The 27,243-nt window shown below is 41.2% G+C and overlaps 1 protein-coding gene across 1 annotated transcript; it reads right to left on the bottom strand.

Annotated features, from left to right (window-relative positions):
* Window positions 1-5,053: 5,053 nt before the first annotated feature.
* tbx5a (T-box transcription factor 5a) lies at window positions 5,054-21,384 on the bottom strand. The gene is made up of 8 exons (XM_070989252.1): window positions 21,241-21,384; window positions 20,302-20,396; window positions 18,788-18,907; window positions 17,759-17,906; window positions 11,150-11,302; window positions 7,960-8,051; window positions 6,293-6,525; window positions 5,054-5,646 (listed from the first exon to the last, which is right to left on the bottom strand). Exons 1-8 carry the CDS (start codon window positions 21,382-21,384, stop codon window positions 5,054-5,056), a joined length of 1,578 nt encoding a protein of 525 aa, XP_070845353.1.
* Between the last annotated feature and the right edge of the window lie 5,859 nt (window positions 21,385-27,243).

Raw genomic sequence — 27,243 nt, 5'->3', positions numbered from 1 at the left:
GACGTTTCATCCATCATCCAGGCATTCCATTCATTAGACATTCATTTGTTTTCCTTCTGACATATCACCAGACTTTCAACCACTGACCATGATAACTGAAGCAGTGGCCAAAGGTTCCAGCTCCTCCCTTTGAAAAGCTGACCTGTTCTTTAAATGTTTAAAGAGCCTATTGCATCATCGGTCCTCGCCCACACATTCGTGTTTGGGTGAATCAGGGAGATGCATGGGGCTGGGTGTTGTGATACATCATGTGTTTAGGCAGTGGAGGGGAGGCCGAGGTTGTCCGGGGTTAATGACTGGCCCTCTCTGTGGGCTGTGCCGGCTCTCTGAGAGGATAAGACTGGCGGTGTAGGGGCATCTGGAGAACAGGGGTCACATCGCTCACATCAAAGGAGGCTGGGAGTCTAGGTCACTCTGTTTGGCCATGGGGTGGTGGAGAGAGTGGAGGGGTAGTTGGAGGGATTGGGAAGAGGATCATGGGGAGTAAAAGAAATGAGACAGAGGGATGGGCAGAGACAGTGCAAGACAAATAGGAGTGAAACCAAGAGACTGTGAGGGTCAAGTTATTGGGGGAAGGGAAATGGACAGTGCAGGGTTTGTCATTTTCTAATTTCCTGTAAACATTTCACTTTCATGTGTGGCCTGCTTTCAATAGTCTGCTCATTTTACTCTTTCACAAGTCAATGAAAATTCCAATAAACAAAGTTAACCATGAACCTTTACCATACCATTATACATTTCTGCAAACCAGGGATACGTTAAACCTGTACGTGTTGTGTCCTATGTATCATATCAACAATTTGTACTTGGGTATCACATATTGTTCAAATTGCTGGTTCATGTATATGAGCTCCTGGTGGAGGGGATGGGGGTGGTGTGACATTCAGGTGAGATGACCACCAAACAACAGACCACTGTTTGAGCCATGTTTGTGCTGACAAAACCAGGTATTCTGAACCAAAACAGGATATTTTCTAAAAACTAACCAAGCGGATTTTATGCATGAACCTAACCGGACCTTGACCACAGCACTGTCACAGCATGAAACTGAAAACTGACAAGTAAAGAAACCTAAATGGAAACTTTCAACATATGTGAATTTTGCAGAAATGTACAATGCCAACATTTATTCTGGCGATTGGATTGACTAAACTCATTATACTGAATCATAGCTTTTAGCAAAGGAGCTCCGCTAACTGGTGTGGTTGTCATCTCAGCCGTCATACACAGTACATTCACTTGCTCAAAGCTTATATAAAGACATATGAAAGCCACGAAAACATTTGCAATGCTAGAAAAATAGCAAGAACAGACAAAAAAACCCCACTGCTTTATTTTTTTTTAATTTATTGCAGGTATTCTGTTATGTACATGTTTATTTACAAAGTTATGTGTTTTAATCTTATTTTGATAATTTTTGACAGCTGTATAGTAATCTCCTGTTTTCTATATAAGTATGATTAGAAAATCCTATAAACAATCATAAAAAACAGGCTATAAAAAAAGAAATGGGACCATCTATCTTTGATACATGCAGGAGCAAGCTGATTTACATAGTTGAAAAATAAATACTATTGACAAATAGCATTCTATCAACTACAAGCAATTAAAAATGAGCCTTTGTCCACATGTAAAACATACTTCTAACATGCACTCATTTGTAGAGTGAAACTCACCTCTTCATAATGTGTGTTGACTAAATTTTGTTCATGGTTTCAGATTTACATTCTATGTAGTGCCCCACTGCTATTTTTGATTTAGTTTGTCAGAGAAGTGCCATTTTTGGGATTAATACAAAATATCTGAGAGCACACACATTCACTGAGCACAGCACGAGGCTGCATGAAACACACAACTAGAACTTAGGCAGAGATAAAAAATCTCCTTCAAACTCTGCAGCATTGTTAAATCAGAAAAAAGGCAAAGTATTCATTGTGTTTAAGATGCAAAAACCTTTGTCAGAGTATCTGAAATTGCAAAGTAATACTGCAATGCTGTTCATCTCCACATCTCTGAATAATTCAGATGTGGATGATCCACAGTCACAGCAATTTCCCCCATGGAGGGTGTGTGATACAATCTAAATAAATGCACATGTGCACAACAGAGACTGGAAGAGGGGTTTGTAACATGGCAGTGCTGAACAACAACCCATCTTTGAATATCAGGTAGACTCAGAGAGAATCCATTACTGTATACTTGCCAACTAATTAACCAGTGTGTGAGGAGATGGGGCCAGAATGGGCAGATGGGCGAAAATGTACTCACATTTTTGAAACCCTGTTTCCTCAGATTTTCTTGAAACGGCATCGAAAAAAAAAAAAAGTTTCACCATATGGAGATCATACAAAGACATCTAGAGTTAAAACCACATTTGTTGCTTGTGCATGCAACATTAAGATTTGTCTTTTTCATTTGTCATCACCAGGGCCAGTTCATTTTAACTGGTAATAGAAATAGTGATGACATCTTTTATTTTGGTGCCAACAGGAATAGTTACACTTTTATGTTATTGCCCTTTGCTGCTAATTTTGCATAATTAAAATTTTTTGTGGATTAGAATACTGGAACAATGGTTTTCATATAATTTTGCACAGTTTATTGATGGCACATGGTCACTCATAAGCCCTCTGCACGCTAATGTCAATTGTTCCTCCACTTCCATGAGCTCTTGCTACACTATTGTGCAAAAGCTGTGAGTGAAAACTGAAATGAGGTTGGGCATGTGTGGCGATAAGTTGCAAATGAGCATGTTTAATGATGTTTAGATCCTCGGTAATGCTTTAACTGAAATATTAATGATGTTACCTCAATTCAAAGTTACAAATGAAAATATTATCCAGTCTTCATTAAGTATATTTTGAATCTGCAGTTTATTGTCCAAACTGCTGTGCTATTCTGACCTCATTTTAATCAATTTCTTCACTGTTTTCAATACTATCCAGTGAAACCAATGTCAAACTGAAACAGTGAACAACACATGCCCTTTCAACTTAATGACAGTTACATGCCAACCGCTAATCTTTTATGTAGCTGTGATCCAATAGTTAAAATTAAAGCTGCAGTAATGATTTTTTTGGCCACTTGGGGGCAGAAGAAGGCCACACAGAGGGTGACAAACCCACAGACCTGACATATTATCACCTTATAAAGTTGTAATGTGTGAGCAACCCATTGCCTAATTACATCAAGTAGACACAGAGAGACATTCATTAGATGTTGTGTTTCTGGCCACGTGATGACTTGGGGTCTAATATTCACTCGTATATTCACTGGTAATTTGATTCACTGTTAGTAACATTGAATATTTATGTGGAGTTTTAGGTTCTGACTGGTCTTGCATAGCCAGACCTATCTCCACAGTGCTGTGTCAGCACTAGAGAAGGTCAGGCTGCACCTATTATCGTTCTGCCACAGGGGAGGAAAAAATGCTCCGTCTTGTTTGTATTTCAAACCAATCACGATAGTTTTGTGTGGCGCAAAGCCCAGGATGCAGCGAGGGACTTGTTATGACGGAACATTTTCACAATGCCCGCAACAGAAAAGGCAACAGCTGCTAGCTTGTTTACGTTCATACCGTTGGTGACCACGTTAGGGTTAGGACACCTTGCTATTTTCAGCGTGTAGAGGACTAGCTTGGATGTTGTGCTGTTGTTTCCTGTAGTGAACGTTAACATGCAGAAGGGGAGGATAATGCTGGCAGTCTTATATTTGCAGTCCACATCTGGTGAGTCCAACTAGGCTCTGACAGTCCATTTGGTTTTCTTATCATGGTCCACATACATCCTGCTTCACTTTACTGGCTGCAGTCTTCTTTAAGTTCTTCCATACTGGAAGAGGAAGGCAACATTTTGTGGTGTATTGTGTTGTACATACAGTAAACGGCATGTATCAATCTCAACCAACAGTAAAGGCAGCAATTCTTTCAATTTCATCAAAAGCTTCATTGTATTAGTGTGAAACGTGAAAGTTAAAGAGCCGATGCCGCATGTTGCCACATCTTGACTGGACAATACTGGAGTGCATTGCATCCTGCAAACTGAGAGGTGTCATGTAGCTCATTAAATCTTGGATCATGGTGGCAAAAACTTGGAAATTAAGGTCCAGGTTAATATTGGTTTAATGCCATTGGCCACATTGTTGCACTTAGCTTGCCTGTGACTGCTTGTAACACTGTTCACACAGCGTAACACAGTTTGAAGGCTGAGAAAGGCTGTCTGCCCAAAATGCGTGCCTTAATAAACAATTTAATTCAAGTGCTGTCCTACTTGTGATTCTTACTGTCATGTTTTTCATAATGACATTAAGATTCAATCCTTGGTCTGCATGTAAATGTAAATGTGCAGCAACAGCAAAAATCCCTCCTGACAAATTTAAGAGCAAGCAAATTCACCAAAGAGCCACAACAAAAGCTCCCATCTGCTCATTCATTTTTAACTTATAGCAATTCGACTACAAAGTAAGTTGTTAGCTACAAAAACTTGAAAGCAAATGAGAACTCGGGATAATGTGACAGAAGACAAATGTCCTTTTTTTTACATGAATTCGGGACATGAATACAAAACAAGAGTTTTGTCCTCGTTAAAAAAAGGATGAAAACATATTCAGCTGTCTCTGAAACACTGACAACCAAATAACACAACCGCACAAGAGCGCCGTGAACTTAGGGACTGCTGGCGAAGCATCTGCAGTATTTTTGTTCCTCTGTTCAGTGTCTGCATTGCCACTGTGTTCACTTTCTCTGCACTCGAGCAGTCTTTGCACTGGTTCTGGTCCAGCTCCTTCTTGTTTGTGTTTTTGATATTCGCTTATTCGCTTCGCTTAAGTGCAGCTGCTGTCACAACAAATTAAGTGATAAGATGCTTGCTTTCCTACCCAACACCATCTTACAAATATCCACTACTGTCAGTGAACCAACACTGATCTCAGTAAAATGATCAGCAATGCATCTTCTACAAATATAAATAGAAATTGCTCTGAACCCTGCCTTATTTTGGTCCTGTTTTATTGTTTGCCTTTTAACATCTTTATCTGTTGACTGTGGAAAAAGCTTTTAGCTGTTCTCGTTCCACTCTGGCATGATGCTGACACTATGTACAGTATGGTACTGGTGTGGCGATAGTGTACGTGGTATGCTGTGCGTATAGAGGTACTCGTTTCCCTGTAAGCCGGCTGTTGGCGACTGGATCCCAGCCCCAGGACTGCACTGGCGGCCCAGAGTCTGGTGGGTCATGGAGCTCTGGTACATGGCAGCGTGGTGGCCATCGCTCAGCTGCGGAGAGGCGTGGCCCCCGACCCCGCCAAGTCTGGACACCAGAGACCCTGAGGTGAAGTGAGCAGAGAAGTGCTGGTAGGGCAGCCGGTCCATCGGCTGCATGGTGGTGACGGAGCAACTCCCGTAGGGTGAAACGCTGGCCCAAGTGTTGCAGCTGATGTCCTCCAAACTAGGAACAGGCTCCGCGCCCTGCGAGGCGCTGGCGTACATGCAGGCCTGCCGCTGGCTGGATTCACTGCGGTAGGGCCCGCCAGCCAGGCCGAGGCTCTGGGCGTAGCTGACAGGACGGTAGTAATGGTCCTCCTCGCTGGACGAGCTCTCAAGATAGGCCTTTTTATAGCTGTGCTCACCTGAGTGACAGTCATCCTCCACTGCAGGTAGAGTTAAAGAACAGTGTTACTCAAGTGCTATCTTCAAGTTATACAAAGTAAAGCCTCTTGGAATCATACAGAATTATCTTTTAATTTGGTTTATTAACTGATAGCTAAGCTAATAATTATTTTCCACAAGTATTTATTAAATCCTTATCACAGAAACAACAAAGCATTCACAATTAGCATGTTTTGTTTATAAAGACACAATGTTTGACTTTTTGCTTGGATCACTGTTGTTCCTTTTAGAGAAATACTTTTATATTTTGTATTTGCTGATGTAAAATAATGTAGTAGCCGACACAAAACTGCAGATGAATATTTGTACGTTTTAGTAAATTGAATTTTAATTAATTTGGATTAAGCATAAATACACAAATACACATTAAACTTAATTTTGTGTGAAATCTTTGAGGAAGAACATAGTGTGCCCATACATAAAGAAGGTTATTATACAATTTAAAACATATGGCTGTCACTAATCACTGTCATGTGGGTCAGATTACAGTATACATACTGAATGCTGTAAAGACTTAGTGTGTCATCTTCTTGCTACAACAGAGTCTTCCATATTAGATAAAATCCCTCACATGCCAACACCTCATTTAATCCGCTGTAGAGTTCAAATGGAAGCAGCGTCTCCTACCTTTCCTCTTGATGCAGTGGTACTCCTGGCCGTGCTCGTGAGGCAGGGGGTAGGAGCCCGACTGAGGCAGCATGTCCTGTGAGGTGCTTGTGACCCCGTTCTCACACTGGGAGTACTGGGAGCTCAGGGTGCTTGGGGTGGCCATGCCCTGGACCTCCCCACTGAACGGACTCTGGCTGGAGCCCACTCTCTGACGCACTGTACTGCGAGGCACCACTGGATACTCCTTGGTACTGCGTGCCGGCGCACACACACACAAAAACACCCAAATACAGCTGTTAGTAATTATCTGCAGTTGACCCGCTAGAATATTTTTGTTAACATCGCTATGAAGAGTTTATTCAGACAAACAATAGTATTGATAATTCTGTACAGTTTGAGCCATCGTGAGCTCAACAACATTCACCATCAGTGAATCACATCCACTTAGGACACCCAGAGAGACACACTGTGGGGAAAACCCTTTCCAATGAAAAAGCCAGCATGTATTTCACTCCTATTAATCCGCAGGATCCGTCAATAGATCATTTTGCTACTTTTGGTTCTTTGATTTCAGGGATCGCCTCAGTTGAAACCATGACCTGGTTTTGCAATAAGCTCTCCCTTCAAAAATGTAACCAAGAGCAGACGCGCATAGCTTACTGTACTCGGCAGGATTGGACAATGGCAAGTAAGATTGATGTTGTGGTCTGGACTCTCACCATGCTCTATACATTTACAGAGTTTTGATAGGTGAAATGCGTTTCACTCAAAACGTCGTATTAAATTGGGGCACGCACCTACTTAAAGTAACTTAACGTGCGTCTGATACAATCAAATGTGCAATTTTTAAAAACTAGTTGAAGAAGTACAGAAACCAGCTCCTGGCTTCCAGGGATTGTCCTCCACAGTATAAACCATGACGTTAATCTGAAATGCTTAATTATGACCAACTTTGTTCTGTGGCTCAGACTAAAGGTTATGGGAAGGAGGCAGGATTTTAGCACCTTGTGGAAAAGCCAAACAGATTTTCCATTTTTTTGTGTGTGTGTGTTTTGGGATTTCTACATTTGAATGCGCACAACGCCTGTATCAGCTGCCCAAAGGGGGGTGGGTGGGCTTTGAGTTTCAAAACCAGATTTTCTCCTTTGAAAATGTGTTTTCTACGTAGTATGGACGCATGCTACATCCCTCATCTGGACTGAATAATAGAGAGCAATGTGGTCGTGTTCTGCCTTGGCTGCTGGACCGAGCGATACCACCAGTTCAAGCGAAATGCGCACACACACACACATATGCAGCAGACACAAAGGCAGTTGGAACATCCTGGTAGAAAGAGCTGTGTGGAAGGGAGATGTTGCAGTCGTGTTTCAGAGGTTCTGCCAGATCAGCCATAAAAGTCTTCAGCATGAAAACTGGCCGAAGATCAAGACCTACACTTACATCACTGAAAATAACACTCACTGAAAATAACACTCATAACTGGCTTGCGTTGGGATGATTGAAGGATTAAAGTGAAGCTTGCTAAGTGACAGTGTGACCAGGATGTCAGGAATCCATGCAACATTTATTGACTCATTTGACATCATTCAGTTTGTGTCAGTGTTTCCATGTATCAGGGCCCGGGATCAATGACAGAAACGGATAATGAACAAATGGCTAATTTTAAAAACTTCTCCTATAGCTACCTTTGCATTCTGGACATCCGGTGCAGTTCCATGTCATCACTTCCACGAAAGCCTTTTGCGAACGGGTTGTTCTCAATCTTCAGCTGGGTTATCTAGAACAGCAAAAACACTTAATTAGTAACATACTGTGCAATAAAAGCCATTTGTTGTGCTGGCTGTGCTGCTTCATTATAAGATCATCTATTTAAAAAAAAAAAGTCAAATGGGCCCAAATTAAAATCAGCACACATGTGCATCTGCTTTTTTTTTGTACTAGATATAGCAGTTATTTAAATGAAGACTTTGTAGAAAATGCAACATTTCAGTATCTGCAATACTCACAATACACAAGTCTTCTTCAGCTTGATGACAGTATTACAACATGTTTTTGGAGCACTGAGTTTTGAAGCTTTTTTTTTTTTTGTTGGATGCATCTAACTGCTCACAAGTTACCCAAGAGAGTAAAATAATAGATCGCTTTTCCACAAGCCTAAGATGCATTTAGAGATCCGACGCTAAACAGCGCAATAAAAGCATGTCTCACTACGATATATTATCATTGCATAATTTATAATGGGACATTTGATGGTCTCTTGCTGAACAGATAGTTGGCGCATCACTTGGCAGATGCAAATCATGTGATTTATTGTGTGCCTGCATGTTTTGGTAAAAATGTCTTTGTAAATATCAGACACAATAAGCGCAGAGAACCACCCCAAAATAGTAAGTTAATCCCAGAGAGGTTGAACACAATCCAGGGCTATCCCTCTCATGAGGAGTGGTTTCTGGCAGGTAATTAGTTGGCAGCTCTTGTGTGCTTCCAGCTTTCTGACAAGACTGGAGGTTTGTCTGCACGCTGGCTGACACTTTAACCAAACCTTGTAAAATCTCTCGTGTGACACTTCGCTAGCTTCTTGTTAATACACGCAGGCTGGCAGAGCATTTACGGGCCCACGTATATTGTTTCATTTTTTTTTTTTTAAGTTTGGAATAAAAACTTCAGAGTCCTGCTGAACTCTTGTTACCCTCTGCGGGCGTTCCAAGAAGGAATACAGCTAGACAAATAATTACCCGTTCCACAGTGATAGCCTGAGTTCGGTTTACAGAGAAAGAAAATAATATATTTTGCAAAACACATGGGAGTTCTCCCACTGACTGTACTCAGAAGATGGAAACAATCAGAGCAGAGAATATGAATACTGTTAAAAATAATTTGGTAGCAGACTTGAGACAATTGTGCAAAATTCATTCACAACTTGGAGACTGAACAGTTTTACAAGACTGTATCCAGTATGCTCATTAAAATAACCTATGTAAACATCTTTCCAGATGTTTTGGGCTATTTTACCCTAAATAAGTGAAGTGCTTAAAATAAATTTAGGTTTTCACTTTTTATTCTTGAAGAAAACACAGTTTGGAGACTAGTTTTAATTACGGCTGTGACAGGAGAGACTTGAAACCAGAGACTTTGACCACTTTCATTAGCTGACAGTCTAACAGGTGAACTGGACACATGCCTGCAGCGCATATTGCTTTGGCAGATGTTAAGAGTGTTTGATTAGACAGTTGTGGTAAAGCGCCTGGAAATCACAAATGCTTGTGTTTTTGCAGGTCTGGAAAGCCCCAATAATTAGCCCGGGGTTACGGTCTCAGCCCCCAATAAGATGTTTGAAAATAATGAATGGTTCCTACAGCATGTCGGTCATTTGCGCTTCCTGTTCCCAGAAGCGCGGAGACGTCGGATTGGCTGCGGGGACATTACGAGCTTTCGCCCCTTTTCTCCCATATTCCCCAAACTGAAAACATATAGGCCTGCACGGTCAAATGACGTTAAACAGACGCTGTTTACACATATCTGTACTCCCAAGATTTTCCCCTCCCAGAAATCTGTGCAGAGTAAATAGTGAGTTTTATTTCTGCTTCTTTCTCCAGGTCTTAACACGCAGGTCTAACTAAAGTGCTAAACCACCGCCTGATCTGAAGAAATCTGATGCATTTAACTCTAATTCAAGATTGTTAAAGGCTACCTTTCACTTGCTGTTCGGAAAAAAATGTAAATAAAACAGCAACAACAAGGAAATCTTGCAGGTTTTTCATCTTTTACACATTCACGGTAGCAACAACAGCAAAATTATTTCAATTTGCTGTTTATTAACGTTACAAGTTGCACCGTCAACTGACTGCAAGAAACTAACAGAAAACGCATCAACAAAAAAAAAAAAAAGATATATTAAAACAATTACATATTACATTAAGTGCAATCTGATTTATAGTTATATTGTTTTTAATGCGCATTTTCCGTTTTTGTCAACTAAAAGGTTATGTTGCGCACCTGTAATCTACACGCAAATGGCTTTTATAAATAAATAAAGCCAAGAAATGATCTATCAATATTATAAATAAGCCGAGGCTGTGTTTTTCTGCCGTTGCGAAATTGACCTAAAACAAACATTTTAATTAAAAAACTGTTTCAAAGTGTTTGGAAAGTAGCAGAAGTTTGCTTGCATAACGAACTATTATTTACTCATCAATAATAATGAGCTGAAAGTATTTCTATAATTGATAATCATTGTGTCATTATACGTGGTTTCTGTTGTTGTTAGATCTAATAAGACACCCTCACCTACAGAGGAGCTTTGGAAAGTCGCGCCAGAGGTTTATCCGCTTTATCTGCGGCTCGTCTCTGTCTACAAAGCGCTGCAGGCCTCTAACTTGAAGAAGTCTCTTGAGGTCAGACGTCGTCTAGTCGGGTATCTGAAGTTTTCCCCCGTCTGTCAGTGGCTCGGGGTGATATCAGAGATTTTCAGCTGACAGTGACAAGGCTCTACTAAAACGGAGAAGCAGTTTCTCCCGTGCAGTCAGCGGGCCCAGGACGTCCGTAAAATGGACAAAATTCAATAGAAGTCTGGTATGTGTGGAAATAATCAAGTTTTTTTTTTTGTTTGTTTTTGTTTTTGTTTTTTTAAGTTTAAAGGGGAAATCAGACCTTTACACAATTCTGCATTTTGGCAAACTTTTGCATGTGCATATGCGTTTTTGTATTTCTGTTTGCCACGTGTAAAACTTATAAAAAAGAAGCCGCCTCATAAAATACGCCGTGGATTTAATCTTTGCCAATTTACTAAGTCACACAATGCAATTAAAAAAAAAAACAAAAAACAAAAAAACAAACAACTCAGCGAAATCCAAAAGCAGCGCATGCAGGACATACCTTGTGGTTCTGATAGGACGTGACCGCAATGAAGGCCGTCTCGGGGAAGACGTGCGTGCAGAAGGCCGTGTTCTTGGAGCCAAAGCCGTTGTTTTCATCCGCCTTCACGATGTGGATCCGCGGTTGATACTTGTGCATCGAGTTGAGGATGATCTGGAAGACAGAAAGAGCGGGGCCCGGCGTCAGATGCTTGATTGCATGCTATCACAGCAAACTCTGTTAAAACACCCTTTAAAACCTGCAGAGGAGACAGAGTTTGGTTACACACTCTAACATTAGGTTTTCCTCGGAGCTGCTTGGAGCGAGAAAAAAAATCCGAAAAGTAAAGCAAGATGCAAAAAAAAACAACCCCTAACGTTCCCCATAAACCCCATTTTCTGCATGAATCATACCTATATTTTTGCTGATTTGTTGCTTTGGAGGTTACTATTGTTTCTCATATGTTGCTCAGTTAGCACATTTTCCACAAGATCTAGACTGGCACAAGTCCAATTCTTAGCTTTTTGCAGTGCATTTCAGTGCTCAGCTCCAGCACTGTCTCAATCTAACATGCACCAAAGTGAAAGGCAAACACATGGGTTAGCACAGAGACAAAAGGATAAAAGCAGGGCGGTCATTCAATGCACAAAGGCGACAGATTCAGAATTTAGAGGGTGGAAAAAACAAGAAAAGGCTAAATGCAATCTAATCTCACAGATCAAATGAAGCTCAACTTTTCAAGTCAAAACTGCATAACTCTGCTTTTTTTTGGACAAATTACTTGTTTGACTAAAGGTAAAACTTTTATTGCACTACAAAATCGAATGAATGTTTTATTGCTTTCATAAATATTTCAAATAAAGTCGGGCCATGTGCACTCACACACTTTTGTTTCTGTGGAAGGCCTCCTCATATGAACCTTTCTCCTCATTTAAAGAAATAATGGTCTGTCTATGTTTATTTCAGACAGGACTCAAACAAAATGTGTAACTCCAAACTCATTATTTTATTTTTGCAGAGGGCTAATTCACTGTAATTCTTACAGTCCCATGTCCAAACAGTCAATATACTAATCAGTATGAGCTGACCCAGGAGAGTAATAGGCTGATAAAAGCATGTCTTCTCTCTCGCTGCCCCTCTAACCTGACTAACCTAGTTTGTGCTAAGTGATGACTACTACCAGTGGCTAGCTTGGCGACATTAAGACGCGGTCCACACAGCTGAACTTGAGCCTTGAACTTCTCTTTTGAGGCCCTCTCATCCGTGGCTCTTAAGTCTAATTGTTTTGACGGACCAGGGAGTCACGGTCATCAGCCTGGAGGAAATCTAATGGTTTTTATTTTCATGAGATCCACTTACATTTACAGATTATAAAAAAACAGCACCCCCCCCCCTTAACTCCCCCCTCCTTTTTACACCCAGCTACCCCCACCTTTCTGTCCCATCGGCATTCCCCCTGTCTGTTATCTTAAAGGTTGTTTTTGTACCTGCCTTTCACTGCCAGCATGAGAAGAGACAAGGGATCGCCCTGACCTCCAGTACCTGTGGGGGCATCCTGTAGCATTAAACAGACATAACCTCAAGTTCTTAGAGCTGAGTGAACCACAGAGGTTTATAGAGATGATACAATAGTCATCCTTTATCAATTCCCTGTTGAGCTTGATCTCATTTCATGGTGCAATAGGTTTCTGTAACAGGCCGAAACTGGGTAAAAATATGTTTTTACTGCCTGACATGCACAATGTAAATGCAAGATGATTTAATGGAAGCTGCTGACCCTGTGCAGAAAATATCAGTTGAGTGTATCACTTTGGTTAGATAAGCAGGCTGTCGAATAGTGGATGCCTTGCAGATGGAAACTCAGCTTTTGCATGTTTTACAATCTACCATAAATAAAAGTATTTGCAGGAAAGGGTTTTGGAGCTGCATTCTTGGATCTGAGTTTAAGAATAGTTCTACCAAAAATTCTCAGGTTGACAGAAATGAAATCCTGCTGCTGTATTTCATGGTACCTCTGTTTTACGGTTCCATATTTAACCGTGGGATAGTATTGGTTCTTGTGCCGTAAAGCAACGTCACTGTGCAAATTAAAAAAAATATTCCTAACCACATGTCTCAACTATCAAGTAGCCATTCTGTTGGGATTCATAAATGAGGCTTTACCGCTCTATGAAAGAGCTTTTCAAAACTTTTTGAACCCGGTGACGAGGAAAAGTAGGCTAAACAAAACATTTTCCCATGCATGCATTCATTAATGGCTTACTTGAGGTCTGCAGAGATACGTCCAAGATCAGGACAAACCACAACAGCGAGCCCATCAATGCAAACGCGTCACTCACCACATGGTTTTAGAGGCTAAACTTGTCTGCCGCTGTGGCACTGTGGAAGCTGCATGGAAATATGTAAATGACCATTTCACCCTGGAAAATAGCATGGTCCACTGACTGTGGGTTCCCAAAGTCCAGTATGTGTGTTAGTGGGGGTAGGGGTGTAGACCACCCACTGGGGCCCCAGCACACGCCTCATCTCCCTGGTCCAGCCGCTGCCCTGCCTGGGTCCCTATATCTCTACCACCCCCCCCTTCAGCCTCTGGATGATAGTATTTAATGATAGTGAGGGATCACTTTGGGTCTTGAGCCGCTGCCCTTTGCTTTCAAGTTCCACCACATCAGAGAGTTTCCCCGAGCCTTGGGATTAGCAGGCTTTGTACACCATCATCTATTGCTCATCGCACACTGCCATTCAAATATAAACAGTGCGATCCTCACACTCCACCCTCCTGGCCAAACATGTGTGGGAAGACAGGGAGACGAGTGCAGGAGCAAATTGAGGGGGGAGATGAATAACGCTGAGGAATATTCTGGGAGTTGAGGGGGGAGATCAAAGCAAAAACTGCAGCTTGGTATGAAACCTGAGACAAAAAACAAATGATTTTTAGGAATTCAGATACAAGAACAGCACCAGTTTGTTTACTTAAATCTCTAACAATGAGACCAAAATAGCACAACAGTGCAGTAGTTTAAGAAGTATTTACACCCATGACTGCAGTGCTACAATATAGTAGAGATACTTTAAAGCAAGTGAAAGTACTGCATGTTCAGTTTTACTTACATAAAAGTATAGAAATATTAACAACAAAAATATAAAAAATGGCATACTTATGCAGAATTCTAGTGTGTTGGTATTCTAGTACTAATGAATCATTATTATTGATGCATTCAAGCAGCATTTTAATGTTTCAGATGGTCAGCGTGAAGCTAATTCAAACAACTTTTTATGCCGCTGGATAGTTTAGCCGAAAACAATGCATCATATTTTATAAACTGATCACGTTTTCTAAATAAACCTGTGAAGTAACTATACTGTAACTGTCCAATAAATGTAGTGGATTAAAGAGGCCATTTGAAATACAGTGCAGTAAAAGTATAGCAGGGGATAAAATCTCAACACACAAGTACAAAATGCTCAAGTGCTATAATTAAAGCAGTTAGTTACTTTACAAAACTGCTGTGGTGATTGATTGACATGCATGTTTATAAAGGTAAATACCATGAAACCACATTCAGAATATATTATCCACAACTAGACTGCAAGTATCAGTGAAACAAACTAGGCATGCTCATCTATATCTAAAATACTGGAAAAAACTGACTACATAATAACATCTTTCTGCATGAAAATATCAAAAGCCACACTATCTCATTCAAAACTTCTACTTATAGCACTTCAAATACTTAATCCTGGCAGCATTTTTCTTTTATGTGTCTAACATAAAGTATTTGCTATTGCAAGTTAGCTGTACAGAAGATTTTAGGAGGCAGTGCTGCACTTCATTTGAGTAGAAAACACTGAGGCCCCATCAGGCTCAGCTCCCCTTCTTTCCTATCACACTCCTCAGCAGTCCAGAGCTGGTGAGCTCCGTCCGCTGACGTGTGTCTAATTACCAGACATTTCTAGAGAAGAATGACTGCTTCAGGCCCATCTTAAATAGGTCCAATCTACATCGGCCTCGTGTCTCACTGCTAGTAATTATAAATCATCCACCAGTTATTTCAACCAGCTGGACCAACAAGCTGATGGAATATGTTTCTGGCCAGCCACCAGCGTTTCATTTATGAATCCCAGGGTGCTGTCTCCCAGCACGAAAGAGGGCGAGCCAAGAACCACTGCAACCAATCAAAAATGTGCTTTAGCCCAGAATTTACAACACCGCTCACATTTCGACTGTGTTTCATTTCACCAGCCGGGCTTTGGCAAGGCCTCGATCACTATATGTGCCATGTGGACAGATAGTGGCTTGTGTGTGTAGGTATACGTATGCAGTTTTTGCTTTGGTAAATGTGAATGATATCTGTGTTCAGTGGCCATGGTCTCTGGAATAAATCAAACATTATGACTAACTTTGGAACAAGAAGACATGTTTTGGTGCTGCCTCTTAAGACATATATCTACGTACAACAACCTGAGTACACCTTATTCTTAACCCCGACTAGAGAGCTGAACTTAATTCACTCTTATTAAAGCCTCTAATCAACATTTATAGAACACATGTAATCATTTCATCTTAAATCAGATTCTTCTGTTTTCCTCAGTTTTCAGTCTCCTTCAAAACAAAACAGCTAGGCCTACCTTTTGCCAACCTCCTGATTGTTTTTTCCTTTAATGACTCGGCCTATTAGTAACAACATTAATTGTGTGACTGTTCCGTTTCTACAACAAGACATCTAATTTGGCCTCGATGTGCCCATCAACTTAAATTTTATGATAACTTGCCGCCAACAGGCCCATTTGTTGATGAAGTAAGTGATGTTTGTGTTCTCTGTTTTGGGTAAGACAGAACTCACAAAAGCCTGGGGCCAGATAGAGAGTGTAGAATAATGAGGAGTTTAAGTTCGGAAATGGGTACCATAGTCCCTCACTGGTGAGGGGGGGGGCAGTGGGTGGGGGTGCAATTGCCTCTTTCCGTTTTGCTAAAAAGTGCCCAACTGTTCCCCTATACTTTAGGAAAACAGACTTCCAGGAGGTCTACAACTTTAATGCATGTTGGGGGTGCTGTAATAAACCTGGGCAACGAAAAGCACCAACCAGGTTCCAGAACGCTGGAACCAAACATGTTATTCTACTTAACCATCAACAACGGCAGAGTGAAAAGAGTCAAAGTTCAATAGATTTTCTGTGTGGAGACTCAGAACCTAAGTTTGTTTTCTCCAAAGTCACAGAGTTTCTCTTCAGAACGTGATACTGTTTCATTGTGAGAACCACTGAACTGTATTACAAGGAGAATATTTCACATTTGCAGCATTCAAAATGTAAATTCTCTTCAGCAAAGCATTTATTCACGTGTTTCTTCTAGATAAAAAATAATGTGTCTGTTTCTTATTTTTGAAAAGGCCATCTGACATAATTTGAATTAAAATTATATTTGTTAGTTTTTTCAGAAAATCCAATATCGTCTCCTTTTAACTCATCTGTCAATAAAGGAGTAAGCACTAAAACACATTAAGACCATCAGTACATAGTTTTTATGCAATAAGGAAACAACTTTTCCTGATAGTAAAATTTAAAACTATTTTGACTGAAATTTTTGGGAGGATAACAAACTGGATAACAAACTGTATCCTGTATTTAAAATTTTACTTTCTTTCTTTGGTCATGTGCATTGCAATGACAGAATTCTTTGCATTTTTTGTATCACAAAATAGCAACAACAAAAAAAAAATTAAAGCAAAACAGTAGCAAACTGTGTGACTAAATAGTGAGCTAAATAATTTGTGTGATCTGATTTTAGCACAGAATAGATTAGACATCACACACATCCAAAGTACCTCCAGTGAAAAAGTGGAACTTCAGAACAACCAAAGCTTCTCAGAGTCAGTGAGTTTATGGGGCCTGATGCTGCAGAAGTGGAGGAGTGAGAGAAATTTTGCTCTGTAAAATTTAAGTTAATTTAACAGACAACATTCAGCCTTCATGGTGCCTCAGCATACAAGTCGCTGTTTTACAAGGATGGAGAGGCAGTTTTTTTCTTAAATAAAAAAGAAGACTTTTAAAGTCTAAGGTGCAATAATTGTCTAAATAAGTACAGTTTTACTCAATTTAAATATGTCTTAATAAAAACATTTAAAATAAACTTCAAACTTTATTAAAAGTATGCAACTTCTTAATATAATAATAATAATAATAATAATAATAATAATAATAATAATAATAATAATAATAATAATAATAATAATAAATAGATTTACTTTTCATTTGTAGGAAAGAGTCACACCCCGTTTTGTAACTTTTTCAGACTCAGCTCTGTCTGACTGTTGACGCAACTGATTTTGTCCAATTTATTTGGGCGATTTTCATCCAAATACAAAACGATAATTTTTAAATCAAACGGAAAACAATCATGAGTTAAGTATCATCTATGGAAAACAGCATTTGTTCTGTAGAAGGTGATAAAGTAGCCTGCAGGGCAGGTGAGCAGAAAGGCTGCCTTTCAGTATCAAACCTCCCCGCTGAAGAGCCACCGAGCATCACAACAAAACCAAAGAATCAATGTCCTGGACTTTGATCCGAGCAGCAGCTATCACAGACACACAAGCACCGGGTATAGTATAGATGATAGGCCTAGGCACCTACGTGTCCGAACGGGTCCAGGTGGTTGTTGGTCAGTTTCAGCTTCTGGAAGGAGACGAGCTGCCTCATCCAGTGCGCCCCCGTGGCTGGAGAGTCCGGGTGAACGTAGAGCCTGCCGGGCATGGCGGGCTCAGCCTTCCCGGTCACGGACCTGAATTACAGCAACACAGACACACTGTAACACCTTAGACTGACACCCATGTGCCGTCAGATTGTGGAAAACACTTCCCCATCATCAGTAGGCTATTATGTAATTAGCAGAATTTAGAAATTACGCACAGGGATATCTGAACTAAACGCAATTCATTTAAGGGCAAGTCTAAAATTAAATTAAATTAAAATGACAAACAACAACGACCAATTAGCAGGACTCTTGTGCTAACATCTGTAAGTCTGTTTAAGTTGGGGAAACTCAGTTGGTCATTACGCGCTTGTCTTAAACGTCCGGGCCACCAGGATGTATACTTTGGGAATTGGTTTTGGATTGTAGGAGGTCAGATTAGAGCTGGTAGACGTTGTTTTCCAACATCGTTAGATCAAGGGGAGAATTAGTTCCAGGGCATGCTTTGGACAGGTCATTATCGGCAGTATTGGCATGTGATTATCCTCTTTGAGTATCCCCTCATTGAAAGGCGCTGACCCAAACAAGGCATTCCTGACCAAGGTTAGAGAGATCGACATTACACTAAACAAATAGCCATGTTTGTGCCCTATATGTGAAAGACGGCCTTGTTGCAGTGCACATATAGGCTGCTTGGTGTAGCTATAGGAAAAGACATTCATTCAACACCGAAAAGGCAGCTCAAACATTTCTCCCTGCTGACTCCATTTCTTGGCATGCGTTTGCAAACACGCAGTTCGTAATTCTCGGGGAATTAATATGTTCACTTCCGATTCTCGTCCATCAGGGCAACAATATAAATTTCCTGTTGGAGTAAACTCCAGAGAGAGTAGCTGCGACCCCCAACACAATGACCCCTGTTATTAAAAATCCTTACAGTTCGTTTTTTTTGTGTGTTATAGTTTACATACCATTTATTATCAGCGAATTTGTATCGATGATCGTCCGCAGGAACAACATCCATCAGGAGAATGTATTTAGTTTTGGGGTTTAATCCCGTGACCTTCACTTTGAAGCTGGGGAACATCCGCCTGTAAAGGAAAAAACACACTTTTTATAGCGCTATATGGTATTTCTGTTAACTGGAAAAAGAATGCTACTAGGCAAAAATAGACTGCGGTGCGTTTTCATGGGCTTCTGCTCTGTAGAAGAAATGACTAAAATTCACATCCAGTTTTAGCCATTTTCAAGCGGGTACAGGCATCTCTCTTATAAAATGAAGAATAAAGAGGATCATAAAGAATAAAGCATGACCTTCTCGTCTTTTAATCAACTCCAGTGTGCAAATTAATTATAACGCATGCAGGCAGCTCACGTGGGGTGGCTTAAAACGTCAAATAACGCCTTTGTTTAGTTTGGAGAGGTGAAGATTATTTTCAGGACAGGGCGTTGGGTCTGAGAGGGACCTGCGCATTATAAATGTTTCACTCCAGGCCAGAATTTTGCTGGATCCGCTGAGTAAATCATTGGGATATTTGGTCGCTGTCAAACTGTAGAAAAAACACATAATTTAGCACGGTTAAGCAGCCTCGCGAGTGGAAGGCAAGGGCTGAGGACTGGGGGGGGGACGCTGCGTAATATCGCTTCACGCCAAAAACAGTGAGTGAAATGACTGACGGGAATATAATGGAGACTTTATGCAGCTGTGAGAAAACAACTGCCTTCTGCCCGCGCTGGAGAGCACAATGAAATGTAGCTGTGTTAAATTATGAATATTAATCATGTGTAATACCCACATCTGGGCCGCCCCGAGCAGACACTTGCGGTCATCGTGTATAAATGCAAGTTCACACTCAGCCGACGGGCGCTGCGCTTTGACTGGATGCAGTCTGAGGGCAACTGTGGAGCTGACAACGAGACACATGTACAGTCTCTGCGTAAAGTGTCGCCGCACGTGTTGCACGCAAGCAGCGTCTGCGTACAATCACACACAGCAGATGCAGAGAAAATATTGCAAATGGCAGAGCCCGCGCTCCTACAATGATCTTATTTGTCTGGATTTAAAGAACTGTCCAGTAAACCAGACCCAGACTCAGCAGGATTTTTACACAGGAGGACAACCCTGTGCATCTGCCCTTCTCAGACTGATTGGTCGATGCTATTGTATTTCCCAACAGGGCCACCCAGGCTAAAATGTAGGCTATGCACTCGTGGTGTTGCAGAGCGCTGAAGCGTCCACCAGATGCTCTGCGCTTTGTCCTCACGGTGTGTATTTCCCAAATCTCCATGCAAGAAAAAAAAAATCCAGCCGGAATGTAAGTCGACAGCATAATTCTAGGCCCAGATAAAATCCATATAGTAGCCTATAATTGCTGTGAGGTTAGTCTTATCAGCGAGCAGCCATGCAGTCAATAACCCCCCTTGTTCTGATTAGGGGTTTGCACTCATAATAATGCTTAATATTTTTTAAAGTTTGTTGTCTTACCTTCCGGCTTTGGTGATGATCATCTCAGTTCCCACCTCGTGAAACTTTGTCCAGAGTTCCCTTTCGTGCAGGTAGACTTTTATTCCCTCCATTCCCTTCAAAATAAAACATCTTAGTGCTCATGTAGTGCGCACAGCATTGCTGTAGCAAACCTACTTCAGTTTTACGCAGAGGTGTCAGGCACACGACTTTGAGGCCTTGAGAGCTAAGCAGCCTGTTGTCAAAAAAACATCTGCCAAAAGGGGAAAGTATAAATGCCTTTGACGTAAGATATGAATGAAAAAAATCAAGAAAGTTGCCGTACATGCAAGTCAAGACAATAAATAATGAAGGGCATGTAGTGACAGTGGAACTCGTGTGCAACCATTTAATTTAACATATGGATGTACTTTGTCATCTTGCAGTCTTTAACCTGTTGGGCCTTTAGCATACACTTTTAAACTGTATGTATAATAAGTATAATAAGGCCAGAGTTCATGTTTGACAGTTAACATATCCTCCTACATAATTTATCAGCCTCATGTTTATAAAAGTTATAAAATGTAGTCTAAAAGCAGGATAAAATTGCTTTGAAACTTCTCTGAAGGTGTTCCACTTGTCCAGAATTAATAGATAAGAATTATGAAGTCAGCTTCTGTGAGCAAAGCAGTATGACAAAGAACACACTCCGAGAAGTTCTATTTGTCAATTAAAAACACATTTTGGAAGAAGTAAAATTAGTGGTCTTGCTCCATCCCACTGGTAGACATTTTCTGCAAGATTTTGTGCATATTTATGACTTAAAACGACAAATCTCGTTGGGACGATCATGTAAATAAAGACATTGTTTTTCTGTTTTTTGTTTTTCACAGTGGATGTGACCCCAGAAGTCGGTGCAGGCAGCCTCGGCTCGCAGCCTGACGCAGTGACAGTGAGGCCTACAGACTGACCGATACTGACCTGTTGAATGTAAGTTGTCTGTGACGATGGGGATTTGCTTGAGGTCCCGTTCTGTTTTTCTGATTTATTATCGCTCGGTAATTCCCTTGAATCCGAGCCACTGGGTGAGTTTTGAAGACCAAAAGTCTCCTCTTGGTCCGCCATGACCGCAGCTCCGAAAACTACCGTCCTAGCTGCAAGACCCGAACAGAGATGTGAGTGTGTGGGACTGGACCTCCCTCTTAACACTGTTACAGACTCATCTGAATACTTTTGTATGTAAAGACAGACAGGAACTAACTTTATTTTGTCACTACATGTGACCACAAAGTTAGCAGCAAATTTCAGAGGTGCGGTGTGCTATACAGGCTAATAACTACAGCTCAGGGATCAGACTTAAAAATCCCAAAAAGCCTTAAAAGTAAATCACATACATGTGAACTTTATTAAAAGTGAAGCCGTAATAAATTGAACTTATATTATTGCAAGAATCTAAAAGTTTGGTATCTTATGTCAATGTCCTTGTCACAAATATATGTTTATGCTGTTAACACACATATCTAAATATGAAGGAATCTAGTTTTAACATTAGAAGTGCAATGACTGACTTTTTCTGGGAGAACACTGAAGCAGCCCTGAGACCCAATCTCCTTTCGGAAACACTACTTCCTATCCATATTCCCCAAACTAAAGCCACTAGCTTTATTGTTGCATCGCGGCACAGTGATGTCCAGAGCGCAATGTAGCTCAGTGACGCTCAAAAACATCCTCGACACACCGCCGTTGTCACTTCTGCACAGAGCAGCGAGTCCTGCAACGCAGAGTCGCTTTTACTACAGTGTGAACCGCTGTGAAATACAACAACGACGAATATGCACGTAGCCGGGTCAGAGTGGGATCATCTTACCTAAAAACAAAAAAACACGTCGGACGCTGCAGTTGGACGCGGCGGTGGCACAGCAGACGCCGCCTCGTCTTTAGATGTTCAATGCCCCGTCCAAAATCAGATAATCCAGGCTTTTTGCTCGATGGAGCCGCGCAGAATCTCCATGAATCCGTCTTCTCCCCCCCCTCTCTCTCACACACAGTTTGTCCAGATTTCCTGCAAACGGAACCGCGACAGTGGAGACCCTCGCGGAGCTCGGTGACAGTTACAAGGCGCTACTCGGTGCCTTGCTGCGCATTTTACAACCGAAAACCGTTTTGTGAGCCAACCCTGCAGATAGCACCCTGCAGTAAGCTGTAGCCGAGTCCCAGAGGAGCAGGTCCGTCACCTCCTTCTTCCCTCCTCTCTCTCCCAGTCTCTAGCCTTGTCAAGTCCTCTCTCTCTCTCGCGCGCGCGCTCCCACTCCAGCCCTCCACTGCGCATCAATGACCATCCGTGCGAAGCGGAAGCTGAGTCCGCGACGTAGATCAGGGGTTGGGGCGGGTGGGGGGGGGACGTAGAAGGGGGTAGCAGTCTGTGCAGGGATAGCATTGGTTTATGCCCCAAATAATAATTCCTCCCAGCCCCCCACCCCAGTTTCTGTCCTAAACCTCTCCATAATCCCAGTTTGGTTGATGGAATCCATTTGATATTTGCTGCTTCATGCGCCATTACGCGCAACCTCCTCTTCTCCAAAGTCATAGCCTCCAGACAACGTGGACATCAAGTTTATTGAGCATAATTTGGATTTGTTTACAGCATAATCATAGATTGGAGGTCATCCTGATGTCTCTGTTTATTAATCGACCATATGTTTTTCCTTTTTTTGCCTGTAGTTCTATTAGTGTCTGGGCAATTAACAATGCCAATTAACGGAGCGTTTCCTCAAGCAGTTTACATGTTCTGAATGAACCCTGCTGTCCCGTCATTTCCCCCAGCACAACAAGGTACAGAACCGCTTCCACGACTGAGAGCAGCAGGCCAAAAAAGACGCAAATAGATCGGAATTGGTTATATTTGTCCGCCCAGGAAAAAAAACAGAAACCTGGGGCACTCAGCGCAGGCTATGTTTAGGCCTGTGGCTACACATAGGTTTAGCCTGCTCTCCGCGGACCGTTTCAAAGGACGCTGGATTTCAGATTCTGACATGGAAAGATCACAACAAACCGCCGATTCGTTTAAATTGGATCAAACTGTTTGGAGCCATGTTTGCGCAAATAGACCATTGATTAGCTGACTTTATAGTGACAGAGAAACACAATGAAGTGCAAAAACTGCTTCTTTTCAATATTGCATGCAGCATGTTCAGAAGGTAAAATAGACCTACAGTCAAGTTTGACATTTGACCAGTCAAACTTTTTTATCAGTGTTGTTCTTGAACTGGAACTTCGGTGTATGGAGCGAGGCCGGTCATGAAATGAGCAAAACATTGAAAACAATAGACTTAGCACAGCCAATAAGCAGAATATCTGATTTTAGAAAAACACGGGACACTATGACAACGTCCGTCTTGCAAGGGTTGGCACTTTTTGCAGTGTGCGCAATGTCTCATTTGCATTTAAGGTTGCTGTCTTCACGCTGGCGACCGCAGAGTTCATTTCCACGTCATTCAGGGTGTTACAGAGACAGCACGAGTTGGATGTTTTATCCTTTATAAGATGTCAATATTCTCACATCTTAAGCTGATGTAACAGTGAAAAATCATTTCTGTGGGGAAAAATTTATTCGAAAAGTAAATTACTGCGTATTGTTAAGATATTGAGAAAGAACCTCTAAATATGTCGTAGCGTTCTCGTGGAAAATGTTGGAAAACTGCGCTTTAACACTAGAAATTGCAAACAGTTCCTTAGATTTGGATATGCGGACAATTCCGTCTGAAGTCGCACTTTATTTTGCCTCTGATAATGAAAACAGATGTAAGCTACTGAAGGGGCCGAAAGAAGCTCAAAGACATCCAAAGTTTGGAACATTTTGCTGAGTTTGTAAGGTAATGGGAAATCCCCGACCCACCTCCCCTCTGCCTCACACACACGCAGCTGCAGACAGACTTCCGAATGGCATGCTTCTCCATTACTGCATCAACACAAATAACGAAGGCTTTGCAGCGCTGAGACAAGAGCGCCGCGTTGCACTTAAGTTGTTTTCAGAGTGCAAATATGACTATGACTGTAACTTGGCCCAAGATAACGTATGATTATCTTAGTAGCTGTATTTACTTTCACAAAACAGCGTTATTGTATGGTAATCCCTAATAGATAAACATTATTGTTTGGTAAAATAATACATCGATAAATACAGACAGAGAAGAGGAAAAACTGATTTATTAAAAGAGGAAAATAGAGTAGCTATGAAGGAAAAAAAAGCTGTCACATCAAAAGTTTCCCTTGCAAACAATTTAAAAGCACATACAGTTTGCATTAATAGAAATTAAAATGCATATTAGGCTCATTTTAAACGCTGTGCGGTCAATATAACTTAAAGGTCATCATAATAAGGTTAAAACATTGCTATATAAGTATAGTCTATAACATATTGGCGCTAAAGAAATTGATTTCCACAAATTAGTTTTAATATAAATCAATATAGCCCGGTTATACAGCGACGTGCGCTCTGCATCCTGCACGCGCTCTCTGTGTTTTTTAAACTTCCGTTTTGGCATACACGAAAACCAATTTTGGAGATTTAAAGTGTATTAATCTATATGAGCTTTAGATGGAAGAATACCAAATAAAAAGTGGCAAACACGAGAAAACCTCTGGCTTTCATAAAAGAAACTGAGCAGACTTCAACAGGGAAACTCCTCATTTAGGAGGAACGGGCCACGTGGAAATTAATTGAAGGCCTAATGAGCAAGTAAAAGGAAGACTGAAACCCCGCCAGTGCCAGCGGTTCAACAAGCCGAAATGCGATGTTTTGATCATTTCAAATAGTTAAAGGCAACCCTCACGAGAGGATGACGTGGATGCAGAGGTGCAGCACGAGAGCTTTATTCAGACTATAATTAACTTACAGCCTGCAAAGAGACGCGTTACCGGTGCGTCACGCGAATTAAATCTGGGGGAAAACAGCTGGACAAAAGTTAGTGACATTAATAAAAGAACAAAAAGTAAATACAGAAAGTTTTGGCCACAAAAACAAGCAAAAGTACCAATTTAGCGAAATATTAAAAGTGTGACACACGATACTCAGTGATGGTAAAGAATTTCTGGACAAACGCGAATAAAGCGACAGACCGATGTGTACATTATTTGTCAGATAATACAATAAAGATCAAATAAGATCAAGCGTAACATAGCTTTCTTTATGCACGTGAACGCACACTAAGTTGCATTCTCTACGGACAAAATTCCAAAATATAGAACAAGAGCAAGTTAAAACTAAAACAAATCGGCCCTGTGCAGGATGGGTTAAAGTTCACCTGGTGGCTACTGTGAGCCAGTAATGTCTACCTGATGAGCCCCGCCATGAGAGAGAAAGAACATTTAACATGATGCAAATGTATGAAAATAAGCAGCCCAAGTAGAAGGCAAACAGAATCCAGCAGTCAGAGTTTGAAACTAAATACCTGTTTGACATCATTCCTTTTAAATCATAAAACACCATCTACAATCCACGCATCAGTTTGAACTGAACTGATAAAGCAAGGAACAATTTTACTTTATTTGCACATCATAAAAGTGTTTGTTACAGTGCCTCATTATGAGATGACATGCAAAGAGCCCACTTAAAGCCATGTAAATAACTAAACAAATGAGCTCCAATGCTGCCAAATAAAACATGTGTAAATGTGAACTAAATTTGCAAAAGAAACGCACAATTCAAACATTTACTCCAAATAACAACGAATATTTCTTACCTGCAGTCCCCTCACAAACTCTATTTAAATTTTTTAAATTTACATTGTGTAGTATGAAAAGCAACATCCTGCAATATTTTCAAGATATCACACCTACATGATGCTCTTATCAAGGGAAACTGCAGATATATAAATGTATTGCCTTTTTCTTTTAAACTGCATAACAGAGGAGCAGCGTGCTGTCAAAAGTCTCCTGCAGCTATTCGGATTATTGGGTAAAAAGAACTTTGAGCATGCTTGAAAGCAAAATGATGTAAGTGATGAAAAAGGACAGAGGATAACTTCTTCGGCTTTTAAAAACAAATTCAATCAAATCCTTTGAGGGGCAGAATATAGTGAGCTTCTCAAAGGGCCTGTTTATGTTTACTGTAAAGTACATAAAACCTGTCCTCACTTCTAAAAAAAATCAATCTCAACATATTGCGTGACCATGCTGGCTAATTAGTATTTACTCTGAAACATAAAATCTAAATGTAGCCTGGAAGACACACAATGCATCAGCCGCAGAGGTCAGTCGGCAACAGTTTACTGACCAGTGGCATCTAAACGGTCTCACCGCTGCTCTTGCTATTGACTGTAAATCTGCAGCATTAAAATCAAACCACTGCATGCAAACAGGGTCTAAAGTCGGAAATAATCACCAGTGACTAAGCACACTGTGCGATCTTAAAAGTTCCTGCTGAACTACAAATCCCACTCATCCAGTGACGATGTGATGTAGAGTGATATGTTAGATTGATGCATCATGAAAGAAGGTGTATAAGAACTGAATGCAGGATTAAAAATAAACTTAAAAAACAACCATATAGAGCGCTGTTTTTGTGAATTGTATGCTGCAAAATTGTGTATGCAAGTGCAACACACACACACACACACACACACACACACACACACACACACACACACACACACACACACACACACACACACACACACACACACACACACGCACACACACACAGGGGTTAAATACATACTCCCTACCTCCTGGCTGTCCAGCACTATTGAGTGTGTGGTCTGATCTTACCGCTTGTTTAGAGCCGCTTAAAGTCTGGTGAGACTTCAGCAGACAGGCAGGTGAAAGCGCTGGTGTGGCTAACCACCAGTCCAGCCAGGACTCCCTGGATCAGGGAGGGGAGCCTGCCCAGACCCTCTGCACCAAAGACCCGCTTTGAGGTTTGTGGCTGAAAACCCATCCACAGTTCGGCTCGCAGCAGCTGAGCCAGAGAAGAGGGAAGAGGGA

This window comes from Chaetodon trifascialis, chromosome 20 (assembly GCF_039877785.1).
Source record: "Chaetodon trifascialis isolate fChaTrf1 chromosome 20, fChaTrf1.hap1, whole genome shotgun sequence".
NCBI lineage: Eukaryota > Metazoa > Chordata > Actinopteri > Chaetodontiformes > Chaetodontidae > Chaetodon > Chaetodon trifascialis.
This window is presented reverse-complemented; position numbering and strand designations above follow the sequence as displayed.